The sequence below is a fragment of the Cokeromyces recurvatus genome (genome assembly GCF_025118155.1).
Source record: "Cokeromyces recurvatus strain NRRL 2243 chromosome Unknown BX663scaffold_9, whole genome shotgun sequence".
NCBI classification, from domain to species: domain Eukaryota; kingdom Fungi; phylum Mucoromycota; class Mucoromycetes; order Mucorales; family Mucoraceae; genus Cokeromyces; species Cokeromyces recurvatus.
The window spans coordinates 786113-809675 of NW_026251395.1; the positions used below are offsets into that span (position 1 = coordinate 786113).

Below are 23563 nucleotides of genomic sequence, written 5' to 3' on the forward strand. Positions count from 1 at the left end.
TGGTCATTGATAAATCGTTTCCAATTTTCTCTACAAAAATCATACCATTTGCATAACCAACTGCCATATAATCTTCACCTTGATAGTGTGTAGTTGCAATGCTTGTGATTTCTGAGTTTACTTTTGTTTCACTCTCTTTAGTCGTCTTTCCAAACGTTTCAATTAATACAATTTTGCCAGATTTATCTCCTGAAATTAATACTGTGCCATTTCTTATCGTCTTTAATACTGTGATATCTATCTATAAGAAAGGAACGAAAAAAAAAGAAAAGAATAAGGTTACAAAAGACAGAGTCCTTTTATTTCCTTTTTTTTTTCATGCTTTACATTATGTTCGTGATATTCTATTAATAAAGTGCCCAATAAAATATTCCATACACGAATCGTTTTATCTATGCCTGCAGTAAAACAAAATGTATCATTAGCTGCAATAGCTAATACTTTTTCATTTGAAGCTGTAAATGAATTAAAATATCTCATATTGTCCAAGTCAAGAACAACAACGCAATTTTTAGTTGCATATAAAAAAAAGTGAGGTTCAACTATGGCTGTAACATGGGATGAATACCAATTAGGCACTGGTGGATAACTTTGACATTTTGGAAATCTTTCCGTTAGATCCATTTCGTGATCAGAGGAAAAAAAAAAAAAAAGAAGACAAAAGGAAAAGTAAACATCCCCCCTTTTTTTTTTTCTTTCCCCTTCTTCTGTTCACTTTTTTTTTTTTTTTTTTTTTTTTCTTTATGCTTAAAAAAGACAGTCCAAAAATTTAAAAAATAAATGCTTTACAAATTTTTTTCCTTTTTTTTTTTTTCTTCAAGTTTTAGATAAAAAGAAAGCGATCAAAAGAAAAAAAAATGGAGGTTGATCAAAAAATTGTTATACCAGGTGATGTAATTGACGTTAATACAGAATCAACTATTGTTTTGGGCCCTGGGTTAAGGCAAGAAGGAGACGAGGTTGTAGCAATTAAAGCAGGCATTTTATGTCATTTAGAAGCAGGCAATCGTTACTGGGTTGAAAGTAATCAAAAAAGAGTAAACATCATTATGCAAACACACTTTACATGAACTTTTTATATATGTATATCTATTATTTTTTTAGTATATTGCATCAACAGGTGAATCAGTGATTGGTACCGTTATTGCCAAAATGGGAGAATATTTTCGTTTAGATATAGGAACTGCTCATTCAGCAGTGTTACCTGTGTTAGCATTTGAAGGAGCAACGAAACGTAATAGACCTAACTTGGCTCTTCATTCACTTGTTTATTGTAGAGTTTCGATGGCTAATCCAGATATGGAGCCAGAACTTGAATGTATTAATCCTAAAAACGGTAAAGCAGATGGTTTTGGTGAACTTACTGGAGGATATGTTTTTAAATGTTCACTTGGACTTTGTCGAAGGTAAAGGAAGAAGTGAGTGGAAGGGGAAAGAGAAAGAGGAGAAAGTAGTTTTTTGTTTTGTTTATACTTATTATATATTTATATAGATTATTGAATCCCAATACACCTATTCTGACGTTACTAGGTGAACATTTTCCTTTCGAAATAGCAGTTGGTATGAATGGACGTGTTTGGATTAAAGCAGAGGAAGTGAAAACGACCATCTTGATTTCAAATGCTATACAAAACTCTGAATATTTAAGTGCTGAAGAATGTAGACAAATGGTAGAAGGACTTGTTAATAAACTATAATACTTTATTTTTATTGTACATTAAAAAATATGCGTTATCTTCTATTTTTTTTATATATGATGACTTTTATGAATAATCATGCATTAAGGGAACTGATCATTCTAGTCCAGCTGCTTTGAGTTGAAGATAGTGCAAATCAACTAAAAATTGAAATCCAGAACTGATTAGATGAATCTAAAAAAAAAAAAAAAAAAAAAAAAAAAAAAAAAAAAAAAAAATGTACATGTAAATTGTATGTGGAGAAGAAGATAACTTTATTTTCTTTTTTTCTTTTTTATATTCTTTTTTTTCTGCTAGTTGTAAATGATTAATCTAATGGAACCACCTACACAAGTTGGAGCTGCTATTCCAGCTCATACACCACATGCTGTTTCTGTTATGTTTCCAACTTGGCAAGATAATATTTATTATGAAGAAGGGAACCCAATTGTCACTTCAAAAATGGAATGTGGTTATCCTCGTTTCTTTATTCATCCTTTCATTCAAAAAGTAACTAATAATAATAATAATAATATATGAGCAAACTTGGGTGGAAAAAGAAAAGAAAAAGAAAAACTTACATCTTTTCTTATCTTTTTTTTTTATCAAGTTATGTAGTTATGTAGTTGCAAAATTTGGTAAAGAGGATGAAACAGGCATGCTCTTCCCTTCTCATAAAGTAGCTGAACAATGTAGATCTTTTATGAACCGTTATTATGATCATCATCATCAAGGATCTACTACAGGAGCAGCAATACGTATTGCAGAATTCGAAATTACTCCACAAGAGATATCGAATGAAATTCAAAGAGTTCCAATTCATATCGTTCTGTTCCCTAAGGATGCTTTCCCAATCGCTAAGCAATTTTGGCAGCATTCGGGTAATATTATCTCTTCTCGTATGGCAGAATATTGTCTGCGGATAATAGATAATAATCAAGAGAAGGATAGAGAAGGAAAAGAGACTAAGAATAGGGATATGACTGTACCTCGATTTACAATGGGAGGACGTAGTCGAACTCATTATAATAAATCAAATATAAAATTGAAAAGAACAGAAAAAAGAGAAGAGGAAGAAGAAGATGATGATGTTGAACAAAATCTGTATCTTGAAGAGCGTTATGGAAGAAATCTACCTGCCAAGTTTGCTTTAAATGCAAAGCAAGCTTTGAGACGAAGAATTGCTGGCGTTTTGAGTGAGAGAGAGGATACAGATGATTTAAAGAAACAATGTGAAATGAAGGGAGATCGAGGTATCAGAGGCTTGTCGGAAGAGGATGTTTACTTGTATCCTTGTGGAATGAGTGCAATTTATCATGCACATCAACTCGCCATGAATATAGGGGACACATCTTTAAAAAGTGTATGCTTCGGGTAAATACTTTGTAACTATATATGAGTTGTATTGATGACATTAATAATAACAATAATTAATATTAGATTCCCATATACAGATACTTTAAAAATTCTACAGAAATGGGGAGCAGGTTGCTATTTTTATGGTTTAGGAGAGGATAAAAGCATGGATGAATTAGAAGCTCTTTTACAGTCGGGTGAAAGAGTTCTAAGCTTATTTTGTGAGTTTCCATCTAATCCATTATTAAAGTCTCCAGATATAAAACGTCTTCGTCGTTTAGCAGATACATATCATTTTTTACTTGTCGTAGATGAAACCATTGGTAACTTTTGTAATGTTGCTGTACTTGAATGGGCTGATATGGTTGTTAGTAGTTTGACAAAAATATTTTCTGGTGACTCTAATGTAATGGGAGGAAGGTAAGTCAGAGATGACTACTACTACTAATAAGAAGAAGAAAGAAATAAAACAAGTTTATTTATTTTATTTTGGCTTAGTATGATTTTGAATCCAAATGGAGTTTATTACGCTCAATTAAAAGCATTGTTGAAACAAAATTATGAAGACTTGGTATGGTTCGAAGATGCTGTCTTTTTAGAACGAAATTCTCGAAACTTTAAAGAACGATCACATATTATTAATCAAAATGCAGAAGCACTATGTGATTTTTTAGTAAATCATCCAAAAGGTAAAAGATGAAGCAAGTAATTATTTATATATGTGTATTGAAAAAAAAAAATAGTTGAAAAAGTATTTTATCCAAAGTATGTATGCAGAGAACATTTTGATTCAATCAAAATAAATACAGATACAGCAGGTTATGGTGGATTATTTTCTGTTTTGTTAAAAGATGAGAAAAGTGCTGCCACATTTTATAATAACTTACATTGTGCTAAGGGACCTTCGTTGGGTACAAATTTTACTTTATGTAGTCCTTATACCATTCTTGCTCATTACAATGAATTAAATTGGGCAGAACAATATGGTGTGTGTCGATATTTGGTTCGTGTTAGCGTTGGTTTAGAAGATAAAGAAAAATTATTACACATGTTTTCAGAAGCATTAAATGCTATAGAATAAAAATAAATTATTGTTTTTTTTTTAAATTTCTATAAATTATATTTATTGTTGTAATAAAAATACATTTATAAAATTACAGAAAGAATGATGGCATCTAATATTTATAAATATTAGAAAAAAAAAAATAAAGAATAAAAATAAGATGATAATACAAAATTACTAGTAATACATGGTTGATAATAAAAATAATAATAAAAAATTAAAGAGTAGAAATGTAAAAAAAAAAAATAAAGGGAAGAAAAATTATTATACGACTTAGATGTAATCTTCAAGTCTGATGCTGGCCCAGCCAAGTTCACGACCAATTTGTTCAATACTCTTTTGCTTGGTTTCAGGGATAAAGATAAGAATGAAAGTACCGCAAAGAGCAGAGATACCAGTGAAAATCAAGAAAACGTAAGAACCACAAGCATCAAGAAGAGCAGGGAAGATAAGACCGATAATGAAGTTACAGAGCCAGTTAATAACCAAGGCCATAGAGGAAGAGGCAGAGACAGCGTAGGTAGGGAAGACTTCAGAATTGATAACGAAAGGAATGACACCAAGACCGATGGCATAAGCAGCAATGAAGAAATAAATAGAAACAACTTGAAGACCGGAGATATTCTTAACCATACCAACAGTCATCAGGATAGACCAAAGGGTCATACCATAGGCAGAGATGACCAACAAAATCTTACGACCTAAACGATCGACTAAACCAAGGGCAATAATGGTCATGACAACGTTAAGAATAGAAGAACCGATAGTGACATACTTGGCACGGTCACCGAAGGCACCTGTGAAAATAGAAGTAGAATAGTACATGACAGCGTTGATACCAGTCAATTGAGAAGACATATGCACGACCATCATCTTCAAAGTCAAAATGGCGAGAACACGAATACTGAAAACTTGTCTAAGAGATAAACTCTTTTCACTTTCAATAGGAGAGTCATCTGTGGGGAGATTATCGAAACTATCTTTTTCGCCGGGTTCACCATTGTTCTTCTTGGCATCATTACCACCCTTAGTAAGAGACAAGATCATATCAGAGAATTCTTCTTGAACATCACCATAACGAAGACGCATCAATTGAACACGAGCTTCATCAATACGATTCTTAGAGATCAACCAACGAGGAGATCTAGCACAGAAAGGCAAACAAATCATTTGAATAATAGCGGGGGCAACAGTAATGATAACAACAATACGCCATCCGACAGCAGAAGAAAGACCGAGACCAATTAATTCAATAATTAAAATACCGATGGTTAAGAAAAGTTGAAGACAAGAACCAAGAGCACCACGATACTTTGGAGGAGAAATTTCAGAGATATACATGGAGATAACGACTGTCATAAAACCAGAACCCAAACCAACAAAGATACGACCAATAGCGAATTGAGCAGGTTCAGTAGAAAGAGAAAGCAAAATGGCACCAATAAAGAAAGTAACGTTCATTAAAATCATAGAATCACGACGACCAAGTCTAGCAGCTAACCAACTAGCAAGAATAGCACCAAGCAAACCACCAACGGCAAACATACCAGTAGCAGCACCCCTATAAGGTAAAAAAAAATAATAATAAAGTTTAGTATTTGCATAAATGTTATGGAAACTGGTAAAAATAAAAAGGCTGAATAAAAGCTGAATTAAAATACTTACAAAACCCAACTCGTCATAGGAATACATTGAGGCAAATGTGAATGAGGATAATAAGTCTTTACACCAAAAGGTACACCAGGACACTGTGTAAGAACATCACCAGGAATATTCAAGGCAGATGTATTCATACCATTGTTGAATGCACCTAATGAAGCGATACATACACAAAAAATACGAATGGTCGAAGTCTTTCTGATGAACTCATTTTAGACTTGGGAAAAAAAAATAAAAATTAAATGAAAAAAATAAAATAAAGTTAACGGGAAAAAAACTTGAAAATATGGAAAAAAAATTCCCGTCAAATTTATATAAAATGAATTTTTTTTTCTAAAACCTCATTGACTAATTTGGAACATCATGTAAGTAGAATCCTGTCCCTTTTAAAATTGACATGTTTCAATACAAAAGGGTCGGTTAATTGCGTAAAATGAAATTTTGGTTATTTTATTTTATTTTTAAATTTGTTAATAAATAATTATTATGTTCAAGTAGATCATGCTATTTTTTTATTACTCTTCTTCCTTAACTTTATAAAATAACTAATATAGCTAAAAGGTAGTTGACCTTATTAACATTATTAAAAAAAAAGAAAATAAAATTGAACAGAATAAACATAAATACAAATATCAGTCATTTGTTTCAGTTATTTATTTTACCTTGATCGAAGTAGTAAGACTACGAAACAAACTAAATATGAAGTTTGGATGAGTTTTGTCAACCAATAAAAATCTTTGTCTGTTCAAAAGTGTCATCTGATGTTAAAAAAAAAGAGAGAAATGTTATGGCAAAATCATTAACCTTTATTTTCATTTACTATATTGTTACTTAATAACAAAGATCCTTCATGCTTCACCACATGGTTGAATCATATTCTTTTTGTTTTATTTTATCTAAAATACCAAAACATACTTCTAAAATGAAAGCCCTTTTTTTAAAAAAAATTTATATGTATAAGAAATTAAAAATAAACCTATTTACATTTCTTTTCAAATGATACACTCATAAAGCTTTTTATTTTTTCCTATCAATGATGCTCTCTGCTTCCTCTTCCTCCCCCCCTCTTACCCTTTGTTGAAGTGTTTTGTAAAACACTTGTATACTTAATTTAGAAATTTTTGCGGAGTATATATATTCCAGTGAAAAAATATGAGAGGTTAACATAACTTGTTCAATTTCGAACATGTTCCACACCTAACAAAAAAAAAAAAAAAACAGAATGCTTGCGATATTAACTATGGATGATTTGTAATGAAGAGGATGAGGTCCTAACTATATCGATATACTATTCTTTGGTTTTTTTTTTCTTTAAGAATTAATCTTCTTTATTCAAGTGTCTACTTTATCTTTTATTTTTCCATATTCCAATAAATTTATAATTATACAAAATATATTGCGGGTTATTATTATTCTTCTCTTGGTCACTCACTCATTCACGCTCTTCTCTCTCTCCCCCAAAAAAATATAAACAGTCCAAGTGGTGTCTTTTTTTTTTTTTCTAAGACAAATTTATTAAAAAAATAATAATTTCTGCCTTTCAACTATATTTATTATTTTACTGCTATTTCTTTCTTTCTTCTTTTTTGTTAGATCAAAAAAATATGTTAAAGAATGGATTTAAACTTGGTTTTCTTTTAATTAGTTTTACAATAATTATTTCAACTATTTTCTGTAGATTCAGGTACGGCACAAGCGGGAAAGAACAAAAGAATAATTAAAGGAAAAAAAAAAAGGGAATATCTTTTTACATAACAACCGGGAAAATGACGGGAAAAAATTTTTTTTTTTTACTGTGTAAAAAAAATCTCATATATAAACACGCCGAATTTTATAAATATACGATTAAAAAAAGTAAAATAAAATAATTGCTTACTTGTGCAATTATAATGACATTGTATATCATAATGATCATATATCAATTAATTTAAAAAAAAATGGGGGAGGAATGGTGGCCCGATTGTTAAGTCTAATGTTATTATTATTTTCATAACCGACAATGTGGAGCTCCCCTTCTTATTATAGCTTATTCACTCATCATAAAGTGGAGTGAAGTAATAGTATTTTTATGAAAAAAAAAAAAATCGAGACATTTGAAATTCCGCATATGAATGAAAATAGTGATAATAATATAAAATTCACTATAAATGACGTCAATTGTTAAAACAACGTTATACCGTATTTGGAGAAATATATAAGTTACTGTAGAAACAATGCCTTTTTTTTTTTTTCCTGCAAATATATCATTATATAATAATTTTTTAATTTCATTGGTAAAATAAAATATATTAAACAAGAATAATAATAGACAATGTAATTTATCTTTGTAATGGATAATAAGTAAGGAAGCCTACTTTACGGTTAAAGAAGCTATTTAATCCTCAAAGTATATCCCAATTATAAATTTACTTACATAATGAGAATGAATGGAGAACTCTACTTCTTTTTTTTTTTTACTATTACTTCAAATTAACTTTATAAATAAATTAAATAAATGTTATAATAAGAATAATAATAATGTACTAGTTTGTGTCCATTACTCCTTGAAATTGAAAAGTAATAACTTTCTATGACGCTCTATGTTTTAATAAAAGTATCTGAAATGTTCCTATATTTAAGCAATAGTTAATATTGAATTTAAAGAAAAAAAAACCCCATTTCATTATATATAAATATGTGTATGTACTTTTTCATTGGGATGTTTACTAAGACGGCAGTTTTCTCTGTATAATAAAAAGCCAGTCATAGATGACAAGAAAGCAGAGATAAGTGCTGTTACTAAATTGAATACTAGGCCAAAAACTAATATAATAAATCATATTATCAGTACATCATATTTAAATAGTGCATGTATAAATATATATATATACCATATCGAGGTGAATCTTTAGATTGAAATAAATAAGATGCTAAAATGCTACCAAGGTTTCCTATCATAAGTACAAAGGCTACTGCAATAGCTCGAACAGTTAAATCAGGATAATTTATAGCAGACCATCCAATAGCAGCAGCAGCTTCAAAAAAAAAATCAGAATCATTTTATTACTTTAAAACACTTCATATATTACCTTGTATACCAATCCCCGTGGGGATTAAAAATAAAGTCCCGTATAATGCTTTATAATAAAAGTTTAATATACTTGGTGTAAATCAGGTTCATTCATTTAAAGTTACCCAGTTTATCTCGAAGAATTAAAAGGCATAGATAACCAATAGCTATAATAATGGAGCCTGCAAATAATAAGGGAGATCTTTTATTATACCGTCCTGTTAAATATCCACCTAATAAAACACTAACAGTAGCGACCGCACAAGGTGGTGCTGTCAATAATTGAGAATTTAATGTTGTAAAGCCAAACCCTAAGAAGGTATTTAAATACAAAAATAAATAAATGAAAAAAAAAAAAGATACATATACATATATAAACCACTAATTCTCCTGTCTTATTTACCATCAATTAATGTTGGTGCAAATACAGTAATACTTGTCATATTGATAGAGTTCAATAAAAAAACGAATGCAAATGCCCACGTTTTCCAATCGAATAGTACAATTTTAAATGTAGTTAGATTGACAGTAGAGTTTACCGCTTGAAGATCTAGTTTTTGATGTGTAGTCATTCTAATAGTTTGGAGTAGTTTTTGTTCATCAGATAACCATTTGACTTTCTGAAGATCATCAAACAAGAATATATAAGATATAAATGAAAGTAGTATGGTAGGTATGCCCTCAAATATAAATAAATATTGCCAGTCATGAAGACCATGTTTGCCGTCAAAGTAAGACATCGCATACATAAGGGGTCCAGATAATAGACCGGAAAGAGTAGCCATGGTTAATAAAATACTTACACGAAAACCATACTCCTTTGGTGTATAAAACTGTGACATCAAGAATAAAATACCAGGAATATACCCACTTTCTGCAGCTCTGATTAAAGGAAAAAAAAATAGGAGAGGAAAGGAAAATGATAATAAGAATAAGAATATATTACATATAAATAGAGAATTACCCTAAAATAAGTCTAACAATCAGTAGTCCTGTAAAATTAGTAACAAAAGCTGCTAATAAAGTAGCTAAACCCCAAACGAGCATGATAAAAGATAGCCATTTTGCAGCATTTACTTTCTTTAGAATAATATTGGAAGGTATTTCAAAAATAATCTAAGATGTCATAAAGGTATAAGAATGTTATAAGTATTCATCGTATACTTTTATTTTTAACACTTACATAGGTTATAAAGAACGCTGAAATTGTAGTACTAAGTTCAGATGAAGACATCTACAAGACATACACATATGTTATCCATTTTAGTTGATAGTATTAAGCTTTGAATTATATTAACCTTTAAATCAGTCTGAAGGCCTGCCAGTCTTTATATATATATATATATATATATGTATTTAATACACTATACTACGCAATATATACAATTATATTCTACCTACGTGGCATTTCCAATGTTAGCTCGGTCCAGAATATCTGCAAAATAAAATAAACAAAATAATGGCATAATACGTAAATCTAATTTTCTAACTAGCTTTTTTTCTTGTTCATTGTAATGAGGATTTATAGCTTTATCTCCATTATTAGAATGAGACTGGTTACTGCTTAAGGATGAATATGAGAAACCGGAATCGTCGTCCTTTTTCTCTTCTTTTAAAATATCACTTTTAAATAATACGTCATCTCTGCTTTGAATTACAGGTAAAGAAGTATTATATGATTGTCGCATATTATGGAGGATAAATGAAAATGCAGATATTTATATATCTATCTATTTTTTTTCTTCATAAAATGTATGTATTATATATAAGTGTAATTATTAATATTATGCATTAACCCCTTATGTCTTTATCTATGCACTGTCTCCTCGAATATTATTTTACCAAGTAAAATGCTCAGGGTAATATTATAATATCTCTCCTTTACTTTTGTGTTGTATAAAATCAATCATTACATTCGTATTATTATATATCATACATCATTCATTGTAAGTTTATCTACCTGTATAATTATAAGCAAAATGATAATAACTTCGAGATATAGCAAGTTGATGATCCTTTTACTATAGCCCCTTAACTATCATCAGGATAATTCAATGGCCCGAGATAATCAGAAACATTATAAAAACCTTAAAAAACTTATACAGTCATTCTAACCGTCAATCAGAAAATAATGATCTAATTTTAGACAAATCTTTAAAAAAAATATAACGTTAAATAATTAGAGATGCTCTTACTTAAGCTTCAAAGGCACAAAAAAAAAAAAAAAAGTAAAAGCAGTTATGGTCATCATAAAGCCTTGCTTGGTACCTTAATAAAGATAAAGAAAAAAAACAATAGATAATAAATTACCCTTCTTATATTATAACACTTTCTTAAAGATCAATTTTTTTTCCCCAAAGATTTTGGTATCTTACTCATCTTTTCCATAGACGCGTTATATCCATCACAGAACGTGATTGGGATAAGATTTAAGGATTTGGAACTATTGATATCATAACTAATTCTATGGTAACCAGTGTCTAGATTAAATCTAATATATCTAATCTATGCTTTCAATAAGAAATCTTGTCACCTATTTTAACTTATTGCTTAATTAAACGAAATTTGTTATATAAATTTATGATAACCATTTAATGGTCTATAAAAAAAAAGAAAAAATTAGTAGACTTTGCTAAATGAACATTTGCTTTATTACAACAAAAAAAAAAAAGATCTCAGTACAATTATGTTCTCTTAATTCACTTTGCTTGTGTCATTCGATTTCTTTTAAACCGTCAAGATTTATAGATCTACGTTATTTTCTTAGAATATCATTACCAACTCTACTTTCCAACTACTACAGCAAAATAATTATTTGTCAACAAATGCTTTTATTTCTTTTCTTATGAAAAAAGAAAAAAAGTTCGATACAAGAGTTATAACGAATATAGAAATTATAAATAGCACGGATGCTAGATTCAAAGAAGTAACACTGTTTGTTATCTGTTTCTAGTTAATAATGCGCATTTTCGTATCTTGTATAAATGCTTTATTTTACTGAGAGCTTAAATAAATGACCACCTCACTTTTATAGTGAACGGTTTATATGTTCCTTATAACACATGTTGCAAATTTCATTTTTATCAAAGTTAAATTGCTTACTTCAAGTAACTTAAAGTTAGGAGGTGGTGAAACAAGACTATGGTATATTTACCGTGTCAAAGGAGTATGATATCATTAGGCTATTCACCACATCTCTTTGAGTTTAGAGAAGAAGCTTCTATTTATTTCGGATAGATTACAGAATATATAAGAAAATTAATAATGGGTTCTATTTGGAGAAAAAAAAAAAGTAGGTTGCACTTGTCAAATGCTATCAATTTTTGTCTGTAAACTTAAAAAATTAACAAGGGGGAGACGATTTTATTTAAAAGCCGTATCTTTTTAAAATTTTTGAAAAGATATAACAGCAGCAAATCAACGAACGTAAATTCATTTAACCGAACAGAAATTGCGGCAGTTAAAAGTGACGGTCAAAAGAAAAAATTTTTTTTACATTTCTTTAGATTTAAAGAGAACAATTTTTCTATTATTTTCAATGTTTTTTTTTTCTCCAGTCAATTTAACAGTTAAAAGGCAAGTATTAACTATTCGAATAAAAATAGTAAAGAAAGTATTGCAGAGAAGAGAATATCTTATTTTGATACTTCGGAAGGGTTCTTGACGAAGAAACGGATAATGGAATTCCTCGTATCTGAGCATTATAATTTTCTTTACTTCCTTTTTTTTTATTCTTCTGTTAAAGAATATTTTTATTGACTCGTTTTCTTTTATTTAATAGTATAAATATTTTTTTCTTCTGATAAACTTATGATGGCATTCTTTTTTGGAGAAATTCTGCATGGCTTTTATTTATTAAAATGTAAGTAATCTTGTTTCTTTTTTCTCTTTTTTAAATAAGAGAAGATGACGAATTGCATCCACTTGGCTGATCACAAATGATCGAATGGATCAAAAACATGCACCACCATCTGATTCTCTTTTAAGAAAAAAAAATCCCCGTACAAATATACTAATTTATATTTAATGATAATAGTCTTCTCTTAAAAGTCATGAATTCTCGAGAAAAAAGATAATAAGCTTCCATTATAATTTTTTGGTCGAAAAAAATTATTTTATGCCTGGAGTGCACTGCTGTTTAAGGTAAACTATTTCTCTTATTTTAAAGAAAATAAAATCATAAAGTTATATGGAAATGATGAAAACAAAGTACAAATTCGTCAGTTCTGCTACTGATTAGCCGTGACGATAAATACTTTTCGCATCCTGAGTACCATATATCTTTATGGATTTTTTTACATTTTTTATATTAGATAATATGTATACTCATTTCTAATTTATTTTGTTTCTTCTAGTTTACGTTTTTTTATGTGGCTTAGTCGGTGTATTTTTAGTTTCTTTTAATAGAAGAAAAGTAATAAGTGCATTTTTTAGGATGAAATTAAGTTAAATCCATTCTATGATTTGAGGCCCACATTCTTTAACACTTGTTATAAAAGGGAGACTTTCTCTTGAGTTTTTCAGGGGATAGACAATCTTTAATGACTACCGTTGAAGGGTGGGGATATTATCTTTGATTAGTCTTTTTTTTCTTCTATTTAGTTGAAGAAAGGGTTACTAGTTTTAAAGATTTTATCTTTTTGTGGTTTCTAAGATTTTAACAAACTTGCTGACTAAAATCACTTATTGCCCTTTCCTTTTTTTCATTTTTTATAATAAAAGATAACTTTATACTTGTAATCGTCTTCATATCGTTTTATTGTGTGTATATGTATTCAATGTCTTTATTCTTTCTACTAAGTTGCTGCAACATAAATGGATGATATTGCTATAATGTAAGGAAATAGAATAATATAACAATGGCAGATGTATATAATTATGAATGTAAATATAAATATGTATATTTTTTTTTATGTTTATTTTTATAAATCTGTAGCGATTACATATATTCATCATTATGATTGTAAATAAAAAAATAACAAAAAAAAAAAAGATTGTATGGGAAGGATCTTTGTTTAACTTTTATGATTTTGATAAAGTTGTTGTGTTATCTAAACTATGAATGTCATCAATTGTAATGGGTGGAGTGACAACACACCTTCAATGAAAAAAAAAAAAAAATAGTGAATAATCAACGTAATTCCCCTTCTTTTTTTTTTTTTTTCTTTCTTTTACTTACATCCAAATACGAGTTTTATAAATCTTGAATAATTCTCGAACAAGTTCTCGAAAATCAATACGGTTTTCAGCTTCAAAGTAAAAAGTTAATTTACGACGATCCCATTGGTATTCAGCATCAACTACTTCCATTGGCAATTTCCGTTGTTTTGTCTTTTGTTGACAAACAACTAGAGCTTTATGTTCATCTTGTCCTTTAACTAGTAATAAGTTAACTTCATCAGATGTAGCTAATCTAAAGATTCGCTTAATATGAATCTCTCTTTGAGCTTTAACAGGTATACTAGAACCTGCTGCTGCACTTTCTTCTTCTTCTCTTTTCTCTTTTTCTGCTGCTGCTGCAGCAGCAGTATTACTTTCGACTTGTTGTAATTGTGATTGTCGTTTTTGTTCTAATGCAATAACTTGCTCAATAGTTAAAGTATTCACAGCTACTTTACCTAAATCTTTACCACGATCCGCTTCCACTATCACGAGGTCACCCACTTGAGGATGAAATTGCTTTGAGTCCAAAACATAAAAGAAATCAGTTCGTCCTCCTTTAAATTCAACCATGTATAAAGGTACTTTAGGATCTAAACGATGCATAGGAATACCTTTACCAAGGTCTTGGAAGCATTTTGGATCAGTATCAAAATAGTCTTCAGCAACTTGTTGTTGCTGTTGTTGATTAGGAGAAAAGAATTGTTGTTGTTGTTGTTGTTGTTGTTGGAGATGGAAATAGCCATTATTAAAAAATGGTTGTTGTTGTAAATGCTGAGTATAAAGGTCAGGTTTATATTGTGGTTGTGTAGGTTGTTGTTGCTGTAGCTGTAGCTGTTGCTGTTGTGGTGGCGGTGGTGGTGGATGAAATGATCCTAAAGTTTGTAAATCAGGTCTTAAATGTACATTTTCTAATTGTTCTGCTAATTGCTGAATATTACTTGGTGGTTGCGTATTTAATGTCAAGGACTGTCTTCTCATTAAATTGTAATTATTTGGAGAACTTTCAGCAGGAAAAGAGTAATCTTGAAATTGACTTTGCTGAGATAAACGACGTTGAAGAATGTCTAATCGTTCTTTATCACCTAAAGACATTTGTGAAGCATTAGGTGTAGTGGGTGTTGTAGGTTCAACTGTATTAGAAATATTAAAGAAACGAGAAGAAGAACGACGTCGTTGATTGATCATTAAATCTTCCTGTTGTTCAGAACCACGACGAACACCATCACTGTTCATTAAACGAGAATGTTGTGATTGGGATAAAAGACCAAAGGCAGCGCCAGAAGACTTGGAGCGTGATCGAATATGTGAAAAATCAATATCATCAAAAAAGCCATCCTCCTCTTCTTCCATAGGAGCTAAAGAGGATTTAAAAGGTGGCTGATAAGCAGGTTGAGGTGGATGATCATCATAATCATCATAACCAAAAAAGGTTGGATCCTGACCCATTGAGAATGAAAGACTACGATGTTGACGGTATATAGGTTCAAGCGAAACACCAGGTAACATTGGAACTGAAAGAATATCATAATTTGTATTATGCAAAAGTGAAACACCTTGATTATCAACTACATCTGGAGGTGGAGGCTGAATAGGCGGAGCACTAACTGGTTTACCATCTTCGTCAAATATAGACGGTCCTTCCCATTGAAATCCACCAAATGAGCCCCAATTATTATTATTTCCTTCTGACACAACAGAAGCTCTTCTCATTATATCAACATTATCATTGATAGGTGAATCATTGGGACTATTTTTACTCGTATTATCCAAAACCTGAGGCGTATTTATAGTACTTCCTCTTCTTGAAGGACTACCTACTATTTTCCAAGCATTATCAGAATTAGGATTATTTATAATTGGAATTCCCATAAAGTTATTTTCCTCTTCACTCTAAAATATAAAATTAAATACTGTCATGTATTATAAATAAACAAAAAAAAATAAATTTACAATTGCTTTAGGTTTATTCTATAATGAAGTAGAAAAAATAAAAAATAAAAAAAAGGAAATGTCAGTTTTTTGTTATGCTTATTTATTAATTCAGTTAAAATATACCTTTTGTTGTTCAAAGGCTTGTTGTGACATTTTAAAGTTCGTTTTTTTTATTCGTTTTTTTTTTTAAAAAAAATTCTATATGTATTGACTAAAAAACTAGTTAGATTTAATAATAATAATAATCTACATTGACAACAATTTACAATAAAATAAATATACCTTTTTTTTTATGTGTCTAAGATGGATATTTTACGTCTAATTAGATATGAGAAAAAAAATATAATAAGACTCTAATTGAAGTATAAAAAAAGGGAAATGCAGTTCCCTAATTATTAAATGAAGAGATGACCAATTTAAGTGATGTAAAAATAATGAAAAAAAAAAGAGACTCGGACTATATATTTATAAAAATATGTATGTATTTTTTTTTTTTTTTTTTTTTAAAAAAAAATGGACTCGTGTCTTATTTCTAAATAGTGCTGAAGATGTTGTAAATGGTTAATAAAATATAAACATCTACATTTATTTAATTGAATGCACTTAAATACCTTTTTTTTTTATAGATGTAAAGAAATTTTTATTGTGTAGAATGAAAAGAATAATTTTTTCTTTTTATCAAATGCGCACATAAGCTTCATCATTATTATGTCTCGCTGTGTTTAAAATATTCTTGGGTCTACTGTGGATGACACAACAAAGTAAATGCGTGTTCTACAACTATTCAATTTATCTTATCATTTTTTATTTTTATGGTATATCCGACTTTTGTTTTGAAACAGGCATCAAACAAAATATGGAATTCAACTATAAAAATACCAGAATTAAAAACAACTCTTCCTGCATCACCTCCTTCATTTGACCAAAATGAAGTAGTCAATCTAGTGACAGACATGTTTCGACAATATAAAGGTCGTATCTTGGTTATAACTGGTGCAGGTATATCCATACATACATACATACAAATATATATACATGTATTACACATTATTATTACATATACTTACGAGTAGACGCACATACATACATACATATATGTGTAAGGTATATCAACTGATTCTGGTATACCTGATTACAGAGGAGATCAGGTATTTTTCGTTTTTCTTTTTTTTGTTTTACATTCTCTTTTATTCGTTACTTTAATACATGTATAACATTATGATAGGGAACGTAAGCGTATATTCATACATACAAATATATATAAATCTGGGTATAGAAATAGATACAGAATGAACGGCTCTAAATACATTTTTTATTAGCTATATCAGAAATCCTAAACATAGACCAATTTTATATCATGAACTTGCAAGCTCACATAGTTATCGACAACGTTATTGGTCTCGTAGTTATTTAGGCTGGCCAAGCATGTTTGCAGCATTACCTAATCTTAGTCATCATATACTAAAAAAATTAATCACAGAGCAACCTTATGTTCAGAATATTATTACGCAAAATGTGGATCATCTACATTCAAAATTAAATACGCCCAAGGATAGACTTTTAGAATTGCATGGAACGCTATATAAAGTTGAATGCATGGAGTGTGGGGAATCAAGTGCGGACCGAAATTTATATCAACACCGAATTCATGCTCGGAATCCAACCTGGGGTGAATTTTTATTGGGCAATAAAGAAATGAAAATCAATCCAGATGGTGATGTTGAATTACCTGAAGGTGTGTCATATCATCATTTCGATATTCCTCCCTGTCTGTCTTGTGGAAGTAATAAGATGAAACCAAAGGTTGTGTTCTTTGGTGAAAGTATTAAGCCAAATATAACACATCAAGCTGAAAATTGGGTTGAAAAAGCAGATGCTTTACTTATCTTGGGTTCCTCATTGGCTACCTATTCTTCTTATAGACTTGTTAGATTAGCTCATCAAGCAAATAAACCTATTGGAATCATCACAAAGGGTCCTACAAGAGCCGATAATTTGATGAGTTGGAAGGGTGAAGTAGCTTGTACTCCAATTTTAACTGAACTTTATTCGAATTTGATTTGATTGGAATTTAAATAAAATAAAATAAATAAAAATACTAGACGCACCCTACATTTTTCAGTTGGTTCAAGTATTCGTTATCATAATAATTCTTTCGTAAATTTCATTCTCTTTTTCTTTTTTTTTTTTTTTTTTTTTTTTTTTTTTTTTTTTAAATTTCCGTTATTTTATTTAATTATATAGTGTTAAATACACACTAAAAAAAAAAATACATATTTATTTATTCTATAAGATAATAAATCAAACTTATTACCTGTTTTTTATTTTTATTTCTTTGTAATTCAACTTACCTTAGCAATGCGAAGAGCATCTAACAATACAAATATAAAGACAGCCGATTCAATAGTAAGCTTGCCATTCGACTTGGCAACAGTAAGAACAAAACCTGACAATAAAACGCTTGAACGTACAAAAGATAGAATATTTGGATTACAAGAAGCACCTACTTACTTTCCTACAGAAGAGGAATTCAAAGATCCTTTAAGTTATATTGAAAAGATTAGTCCTGAAGGTGAAAAATATGGTATTATCAAAATTGTCCCACCAGAGAGCTATCAACCAAAGTTTTCTTTAAAGACTGAGGTATTCTTTTCTTTTCTTTTTATTATTATCATTATTATTATTTAACCTTTTTTTTTTTTTTTTTTTTTTTTTTTTTTTTTTTTGTTAGACCTTTCGCTTTAAAACTCGTTTACAAAAATTAAATAGTATGGAAGGTGAAACTCGTGCAAATGTAAACTATCTTGAGCAACTGACAAAATATCATATCTTGACTGGCAAGCCAGTGAGTAAAATTCCTCAACTTGATAAAAGACCTATTGATCTCTACAAGTTAAAGAATGAAGTAGCTCTTCGTGGTGGTATACAAGAGGTAACTCGTTTAAAAAAATGGGCTGAAATAGGTAGAGTTCTAGGCTATGCACGCAAACAATGTACCTCTATGTCGAATGCTCTTAAAAGTGCCTATACAAAAGTCGTTTTACCTTATGAAATTTGGTATGCTAACCACAAAGATGACGTTGATCAAATCCTCAAAAAAGGAGGTAATTTATAGATTTTTTATAATCTTTGCCTTTCAAGAAAAAGGAAAAAAAAAAGAAAACTCATTATCATTAAATATAAAATTTTATAGAAATACCGTCTATTAATAATCCAGAAAGTTCATCTGATAGTTTAGATAGCGATACTTGTGAAATATGTGGAAAGAATGAAGATGAAGATAAACTTTTATTATGTGATGGCTGTAATCGTGGTTATCATATGTATTGTCTTAAGCCACGCTTAACAAGTATTCCAAAGACAGATTGGTATTGTATTCAATGTTTAACTGCAGTTGGCAAAGATTATGGTTTTGAAGAAGGTAGTGAATATGATTTAACTGCATTCCAAAAAGTATGCAATCAATTTAAGAAAGAATGGTTTGAAAAGTCTCTTGGTAAAGAAAACCCAACAGTTACAGAAGAAGAATGTGAAAATGAATTTTGGAGACTTGTAGAAAACCCTCATGAAACATGTGAAGTAGAATATGGTGCTGATCTACATAGTACTCAACATGGAAGGTATGTTATGCACACTATATAAACATATACTCCCCCCAAAATATATATATATATATATATATTAATTTGACTTTATAATGTAAACACTTGCATAGTGGATTTTTAACTGCAGAACAAATGCGTAAAGAAGCCTTTGATCCTTGGAATTTAAATGTAATTCCTGTAGCACCTCAATCGTTATTTACTTTTATCAAAACAGATATTAGTGGTATGATGATACCTTGGCTATATATTGGTATGTGCTTTTCAGCATTTTGTTGGCACAATGAAGATCACTACACATATTCAATCAATTATATGCATTGGGGAGAAACAAAGACATGGTATGGCATTCCTGGTTCAGATGCTAATAAATTTGAAGAAACGATGAAAAAGGCAGTTCCAGAATTGTTTGAACAACAACCTGATTTATTATTTCAATTAGTGACCATGCTTAGTCCTGGACGTTTATTAAAGGAAAATGTCAATGTCTATGCCGTTGATCAGCGTCCTGGACAGTTTGTTGTTACATTTCCTAAAGCTTATCATTCCGGATTTAATCATGGCGTAAGTTTTTTTTTTTTTTTTTTTTATTTTTTTTTAGTAACAATAATTAATGATTTTGTCATACTTTTATACATATTGCATATAAAGTTTAATTTCTGTGAGGCTATTAATTTTGCTCCTAAAGATTGGGTCAGTTATGGATTAGAATGTGTAAAACGTTACAAAGAATTTAGAAAACAGCCTTGCTTTTCTCATGATGAATTATTGGTTACTGCAGCACAAAACATCCAATTAAAAGAAAAGATGGATTGGTTAAAACAAGGTCTTTATGAAATGCAGAACAGAGAATTTAAAGACCGTCAATTAGCTAGATCAAAAAAAATCAAAGAGCACTTGGGTGTACAATCTGAAGAATTACAATGTATATATTGTAACTGTTTTACCTATTTATCTTACATTGGTTGTAAATGTACGGATAAAGTAGCATGTTCTGATCATATTTCTGAGGTAAATAATAAGATGGAATCTTTTCTCTCTCTCTCTCTCTCTCCCTCTATATATACACACACACATATATATATATATATATATGTAAAAGATGAATTTCATTAATTGTTATAATTTAGTTATGTAGTTGTGATCATGCATCAAAGACACTCTATTTACGGTTTACTGATGAGCAGTTATTAGAATTAATCAAACATATCTCCAACACAGATTCAAGTTCTTCAAATTGGTTTCAAAAGCTTGATAAGATCATGTCTTCTCGTCCTGCTCCATCTTTAAAAACATTAAAGGAACTTTTGAAAGAAGGTTATGAAGCAAATGCTCCTAAGGATTCTTTAGATACTTTAGAGGACTATATTGAGGCAGCTGAACGTTGGATCTTGGAAGCAGAGAAACTCTTGAATTATAAAACTGATTCATCTAAACCAAATCATCTTAAAAAGAACAAAAATGAAAGAGCAAAAGAGTTGATTGATAAGGCAGCAACAATTGGCTTTGATCTGCCTCATGTTGATAAAATTAAAACTTACTATGCTAAATTGAATGAATTCTCAAATAAATTGTCTAATGATGTATTAGAAGCCAAGGACAAAGATCTGATGATGCATCTTTATAAGGAAGGTGTTCGACTTCGTGCTGATTCTGAACAATTTAATCAACTTCAAACTATCATCGAATCGTCTTCATGGGAGGAACAAGCTCAAAAGGCACTTGAAAGTCCTTTTAATCTTAAGAATGTTCGAAAACTGATTAAAGATGCTGAAGATATGACTATGAAGAATGAGCCATTATTAAATCGACTTGTGAAAATAGAAGAAATCGGCAGTAGCTTATTACAACGTATTGATAATATTTGTAGAGGGAAGGAAAAGATTGAAGTCGATGAAGAGGAAGCTATACTCCAGTTAGGTCAAAATGTCAAAGATAAGACATTGTCTATTGAATTAGAACCCCATTTGTTTGTACGATTAAAGAATAACTTTGCACGATCAAAGAAGACTCTAAAAGAGCTTGAGGATGTGTTAAGAAACAAGTGCACTCATCCCTCTGTCATCAGTCGTCCTTCACTTACTGAAGCTCAACGCTATATGACATTATGTCGTGAAGTCTGTTTTAAATCAGATTTGATATCCGAGTTATCAACTGGATTAACTCAAATGGGGAAATGGAACGAGAAAATTCGTTCTGCTTTTATGAACGGTCGACAAAAGTCTTTAGAAGCAGTCTTGAAGGAGACACTCAATAACGTGCAACGTATCACATCAAGTGAAGGTCAAGCCGGTTTGTGGTGCATCTGTCGAAAGGCAGAATCGGGTCTTATGATCGAATGTGATATCTGTCATGACTGGTATCATAATTCATGTGTCAAAGTGCCTCGTAATGTAGTTCGTTCATCTAATTCATATATTTGCCCTATTTGTCTTCCTGGAGGAACAAATAAGAAGATTACGCATTTGTCAAGACAGCCTAGGATAGAAGAAGTCCATGAATTGATTACCCTCAGCCAAAACTTGATGTTCTGTCCTAAAGATTATAAGCTTGTTTTAGATATTTATAAGTTAATGCAAGACTATAGACTTCGTGTACAGTCATTTTGTAGATCACGCACTCAATTAGGAATACAGGATATTCCACAAATCAAATATTATTTAAGAACGCTCTTGGGCCTTGAAGTGGCCTTACAAGATGAAATGGAATTCCTGCGTACTAAAGTTGAAGTGCTTATGCCAGTGAATCATCCTATGCCAGTAACAACTGCAGTACTTACAGAAAAGGCTTCAGAAAAAATATCAATTCCTACTGGTTTACCCTCTCCATCCATTGAATCACCACCAAATTCACAAATAACTATACCAAATCTTCAAACACCTACCACCTATACACTAAAGAAGAAAGAAAAAGAAGAAGAAGAAATATCAAAACTTTTACATTTAGACGAAAAAGCACCTTTGACTAATAATAATTCAAAAAATATTGAATGTATATGTAAAGATGCAACTGCCACTGATTCAAAGCAAAAGTTAATTCAATGTATCACCTGCAATCATTATTCACATCAAAACTGCGTTATCCGCTCTATTTACTTTATGACCAGTGACTTTTTTAAATGTTCTAAATGTCGTTATCTTGAAAACAATGCTTCTACATCCACAAATACCGAAAGCCGTAAGTATAAATATATATACAAGTAAAACCTTTGTTGAAAATTAAAAAAAAAAAAAATATCTTTTATGTAATTTTAGAACCTCCTCGTTTACATATAACGGCATATGGTACGAAACGTAGGATAGAGGAGGATAATGAAGTTTTATATAAACCTCAAAAAATTATTCGCTTAACTGTGAACCCACCAGCACAGCCAACAGTATCATCACTGCCATCTTCTTCATCATCTACACAACTTTCTACTCCATCCAGTGGTAAGAAAAGTTCTTCCTCTATTCATGGAAGCAGCGCCAATAGTAAAAGAAAGCCTCAAAGTCCTTTAGATGAGAATTATAAACATACCAGCAATAACAACGGTAAGAGAAAGCAGCGTTTTTCAGATGAAGATAATAGCCATAAACGAAAGCAGCAGCATTCTCCTGATGAGCATGGTCGATCTAGTCCTAAAAAGCATCGTACTTAAAAAAAAAAAAAAGTGATCGCTTTTTGTTAAATATTTTGTTTTTATTTGTCATATATGTATATCCTCTCTAATACCATCATCATCATCATCATCACTACTACTACTACTACTACCTTTTACTATGTAAATTATATCAACTGTTCTTTGCTTTTCTCTCTCTTCTCGCTTCCTCTCTCTTCTTTTCCTTTATAATTTATGATTTTATTCCACTCTAATCTCTTTCTCTTTTGTTATACATTCTGCCCTACCACCTTTTCCCCCCCCCTTTAATCGGCTTAAAAGAGAAAGAGATTTACTAGCCCAAAAAATAAAATTTTTGAGTCATGGTAACTGTCAATAATGTTTGTAAAGAAAAGCATTTTAAATAGCGCATAGAAAAATCAAAAATAGAAGTCTTTTTTTTTTTTTTTTTTTTTTTTTTTT

The 23563-nt window shown here is 30.2% G+C and overlaps 7 protein-coding genes across 7 annotated transcripts; 4 read left to right on the forward strand and 3 right to left on the reverse strand.

Moving 5' to 3' along the window:
- Nucleotides 1-836: 836 nt before the first annotated feature.
- Nucleotides 837-1895, forward strand: BX663DRAFT_506331 (uncharacterized protein). Its single transcript, XM_051527173.1, has 3 exons — nucleotides 837-1037; nucleotides 1105-1406; nucleotides 1493-1895. Exons 1-3 carry the CDS (start codon nucleotides 858-860, stop codon nucleotides 1695-1697), a joined length of 687 nt encoding a protein of 228 aa, XP_051384065.1. The 5' UTR covers nucleotides 837-857; the 3' UTR covers nucleotides 1698-1895.
- On the forward strand, nucleotides 1893-4345 carry BX663DRAFT_506333 (pyridoxal phosphate-dependent transferase). Its single transcript, XM_051527174.1, has 5 exons — nucleotides 1893-2186; nucleotides 2287-3050; nucleotides 3117-3452; nucleotides 3531-3721; nucleotides 3776-4345. The coding sequence occupies exons 1-5, from the start codon at nucleotides 2001-2003 to the stop codon at nucleotides 4111-4113; spliced, it is 1815 nt and encodes a 604-aa protein (XP_051384066.1). The 5' UTR covers nucleotides 1893-2000; the 3' UTR covers nucleotides 4114-4345.
- On the reverse strand, nucleotides 4297-6058 carry BX663DRAFT_471203 (general substrate transporter). Its single transcript, XM_051524148.1, has 2 exons — nucleotides 5761-6058; nucleotides 4297-5656 (listed from the first exon to the last, which is right to left on the reverse strand). The coding sequence occupies exons 1-2, from the start codon at nucleotides 5886-5888 to the stop codon at nucleotides 4369-4371; spliced, it is 1416 nt and encodes a 471-aa protein (XP_051384067.1). The 5' UTR covers nucleotides 5889-6058; the 3' UTR covers nucleotides 4297-4368.
- A 2280-nt stretch (nucleotides 6059-8338) lies between these two features.
- Nucleotides 8339-10491, reverse strand: BX663DRAFT_530663 (major facilitator superfamily domain-containing protein; the record flags this gene model as incomplete). The annotated part of the gene is made up of 10 exons (XM_051530333.1): nucleotides 8339-8362; nucleotides 8441-8556; nucleotides 8676-8768; nucleotides 8823-8870; nucleotides 8929-9114; nucleotides 9207-9685; nucleotides 9768-9919; nucleotides 9987-10037; nucleotides 10102-10129; nucleotides 10205-10491. The coding sequence occupies 10 exons, from the start codon at nucleotides 10489-10491 to the stop codon at nucleotides 8339-8341; spliced, it is 1464 nt and encodes a 487-aa protein (XP_051384068.1).
- Nucleotides 10492-13676: 3185 nt separating this feature from the next.
- On the reverse strand, nucleotides 13677-16383 carry BX663DRAFT_506337 (PSP1 C-terminal conserved region-domain-containing protein). The gene is made up of 5 exons (XM_051527175.1): nucleotides 16181-16383; nucleotides 16022-16109; nucleotides 15917-15934; nucleotides 13983-15856; nucleotides 13677-13901 (listed from the first exon to the last, which is right to left on the reverse strand). The coding sequence occupies exons 2-5, from the start codon at nucleotides 16049-16051 to the stop codon at nucleotides 13826-13828; spliced, it is 1998 nt and encodes a 665-aa protein (XP_051384069.1). The 5' UTR covers nucleotides 16052-16109; nucleotides 16181-16383; the 3' UTR covers nucleotides 13677-13825.
- Nucleotides 16384-16695: 312 nt separating this feature from the next.
- On the forward strand, nucleotides 16696-18078 carry BX663DRAFT_506341 (DHS-like NAD/FAD-binding domain-containing protein). Its single transcript, XM_051527176.1, has 4 exons — nucleotides 16696-16897; nucleotides 17003-17046; nucleotides 17124-17128; nucleotides 17218-18078. Exons 1-4 carry the CDS (start codon nucleotides 16711-16713, stop codon nucleotides 17960-17962), a joined length of 981 nt encoding a protein of 326 aa, XP_051384070.1. The 5' UTR covers nucleotides 16696-16710; the 3' UTR covers nucleotides 17963-18078.
- Nucleotides 18079-18101: 23 nt separating this feature from the next.
- Nucleotides 18102-23527, forward strand: BX663DRAFT_506344 (uncharacterized protein). The gene is made up of 7 exons (XM_051527177.1): nucleotides 18102-18541; nucleotides 18630-19002; nucleotides 19092-19518; nucleotides 19614-20064; nucleotides 20152-20511; nucleotides 20631-22677; nucleotides 22755-23527. The coding sequence occupies exons 1-7, from the start codon at nucleotides 18257-18259 to the stop codon at nucleotides 23138-23140; spliced, it is 4329 nt and encodes a 1442-aa protein (XP_051384071.1). The 5' UTR covers nucleotides 18102-18256; the 3' UTR covers nucleotides 23141-23527.
- Nucleotides 23528-23563: the final 36 nt, after the last annotated feature.

Coding starts and splice junctions, on each gene's coding strand:
- BX663DRAFT_506331 (XM_051527173.1), top strand. CDS start 858: ATGGAGGTTGATCAAAAAATTGTTATACCAGGTGATGTAATTGACGTT. Junction 1,038..1,104: donor TTGAAAGTAATCAAAAAAGA/GTAAACATCATT, acceptor TTATTTTTTTAG/TATATTGCATCAACAGGTGA. Junction 1,407..1,492: donor TCACTTGGACTTTGTCGAAG/GTAAAGGAAGAA, acceptor ATATTTATATAG/ATTATTGAATCCCAATACAC.
- BX663DRAFT_506344 (XM_051527177.1), top strand. CDS start 18,257: ATGCGAAGAGCATCTAACAATACAAATATAAAGACAGCCGATTCAATA. Junction 20,065..20,151: donor ATTCCGGATTTAATCATGGC/GTAAGTTTTTTT, acceptor TTGCATATAAAG/TTTAATTTCTGTGAGGCTAT. Junction 22,678..22,754: donor ATCCACAAATACCGAAAGCC/GTAAGTATAAAT, acceptor ATGTAATTTTAG/AACCTCCTCGTTTACATATA.
- BX663DRAFT_471203 (XM_051524148.1), bottom strand. CDS start 5,888: ATGAATACATCTGCCTTGAATATTCCTGGTGATGTTCTTACACAGTGT. Junction 5,657..5,760: donor CCTATGACGAGTTGGGTTTT/GTAAGTATTTTA, acceptor TTTACCTTATAG/GGGTGCTGCTACTGGTATGT.
- BX663DRAFT_506333 (XM_051527174.1), top strand. CDS start 2,001: ATGATTAATCTAATGGAACCACCTACACAAGTTGGAGCTGCTATTCCA. Junction 3,453..3,530: donor TCTAATGTAATGGGAGGAAG/GTAAGTCAGAGA, acceptor ATTTTGGCTTAG/TATGATTTTGAATCCAAATG. Junction 3,722..3,775: donor TTTAGTAAATCATCCAAAAG/GTAAAAGATGAA, acceptor AAAAAAAAATAG/TTGAAAAAGTATTTTATCCA.
- BX663DRAFT_506337 (XM_051527175.1), bottom strand. CDS start 16,051: ATGTCACAACAAGCCTTTGAACAACAAAAG. Junction 13,902..13,982: donor TATAAAACTCGTATTTGGAT/GTAAGTAAAAGA, acceptor TTTTCATTGAAG/GTGTGTTGTCACTCCACCCA.
- BX663DRAFT_506341 (XM_051527176.1), top strand. CDS start 16,711: ATGGTATATCCGACTTTTGTTTTGAAACAGGCATCAAACAAAATATGG. Junction 16,898..17,002: donor CTTGGTTATAACTGGTGCAG/GTATATCCATAC, acceptor TATATGTGTAAG/GTATATCAACTGATTCTGGT.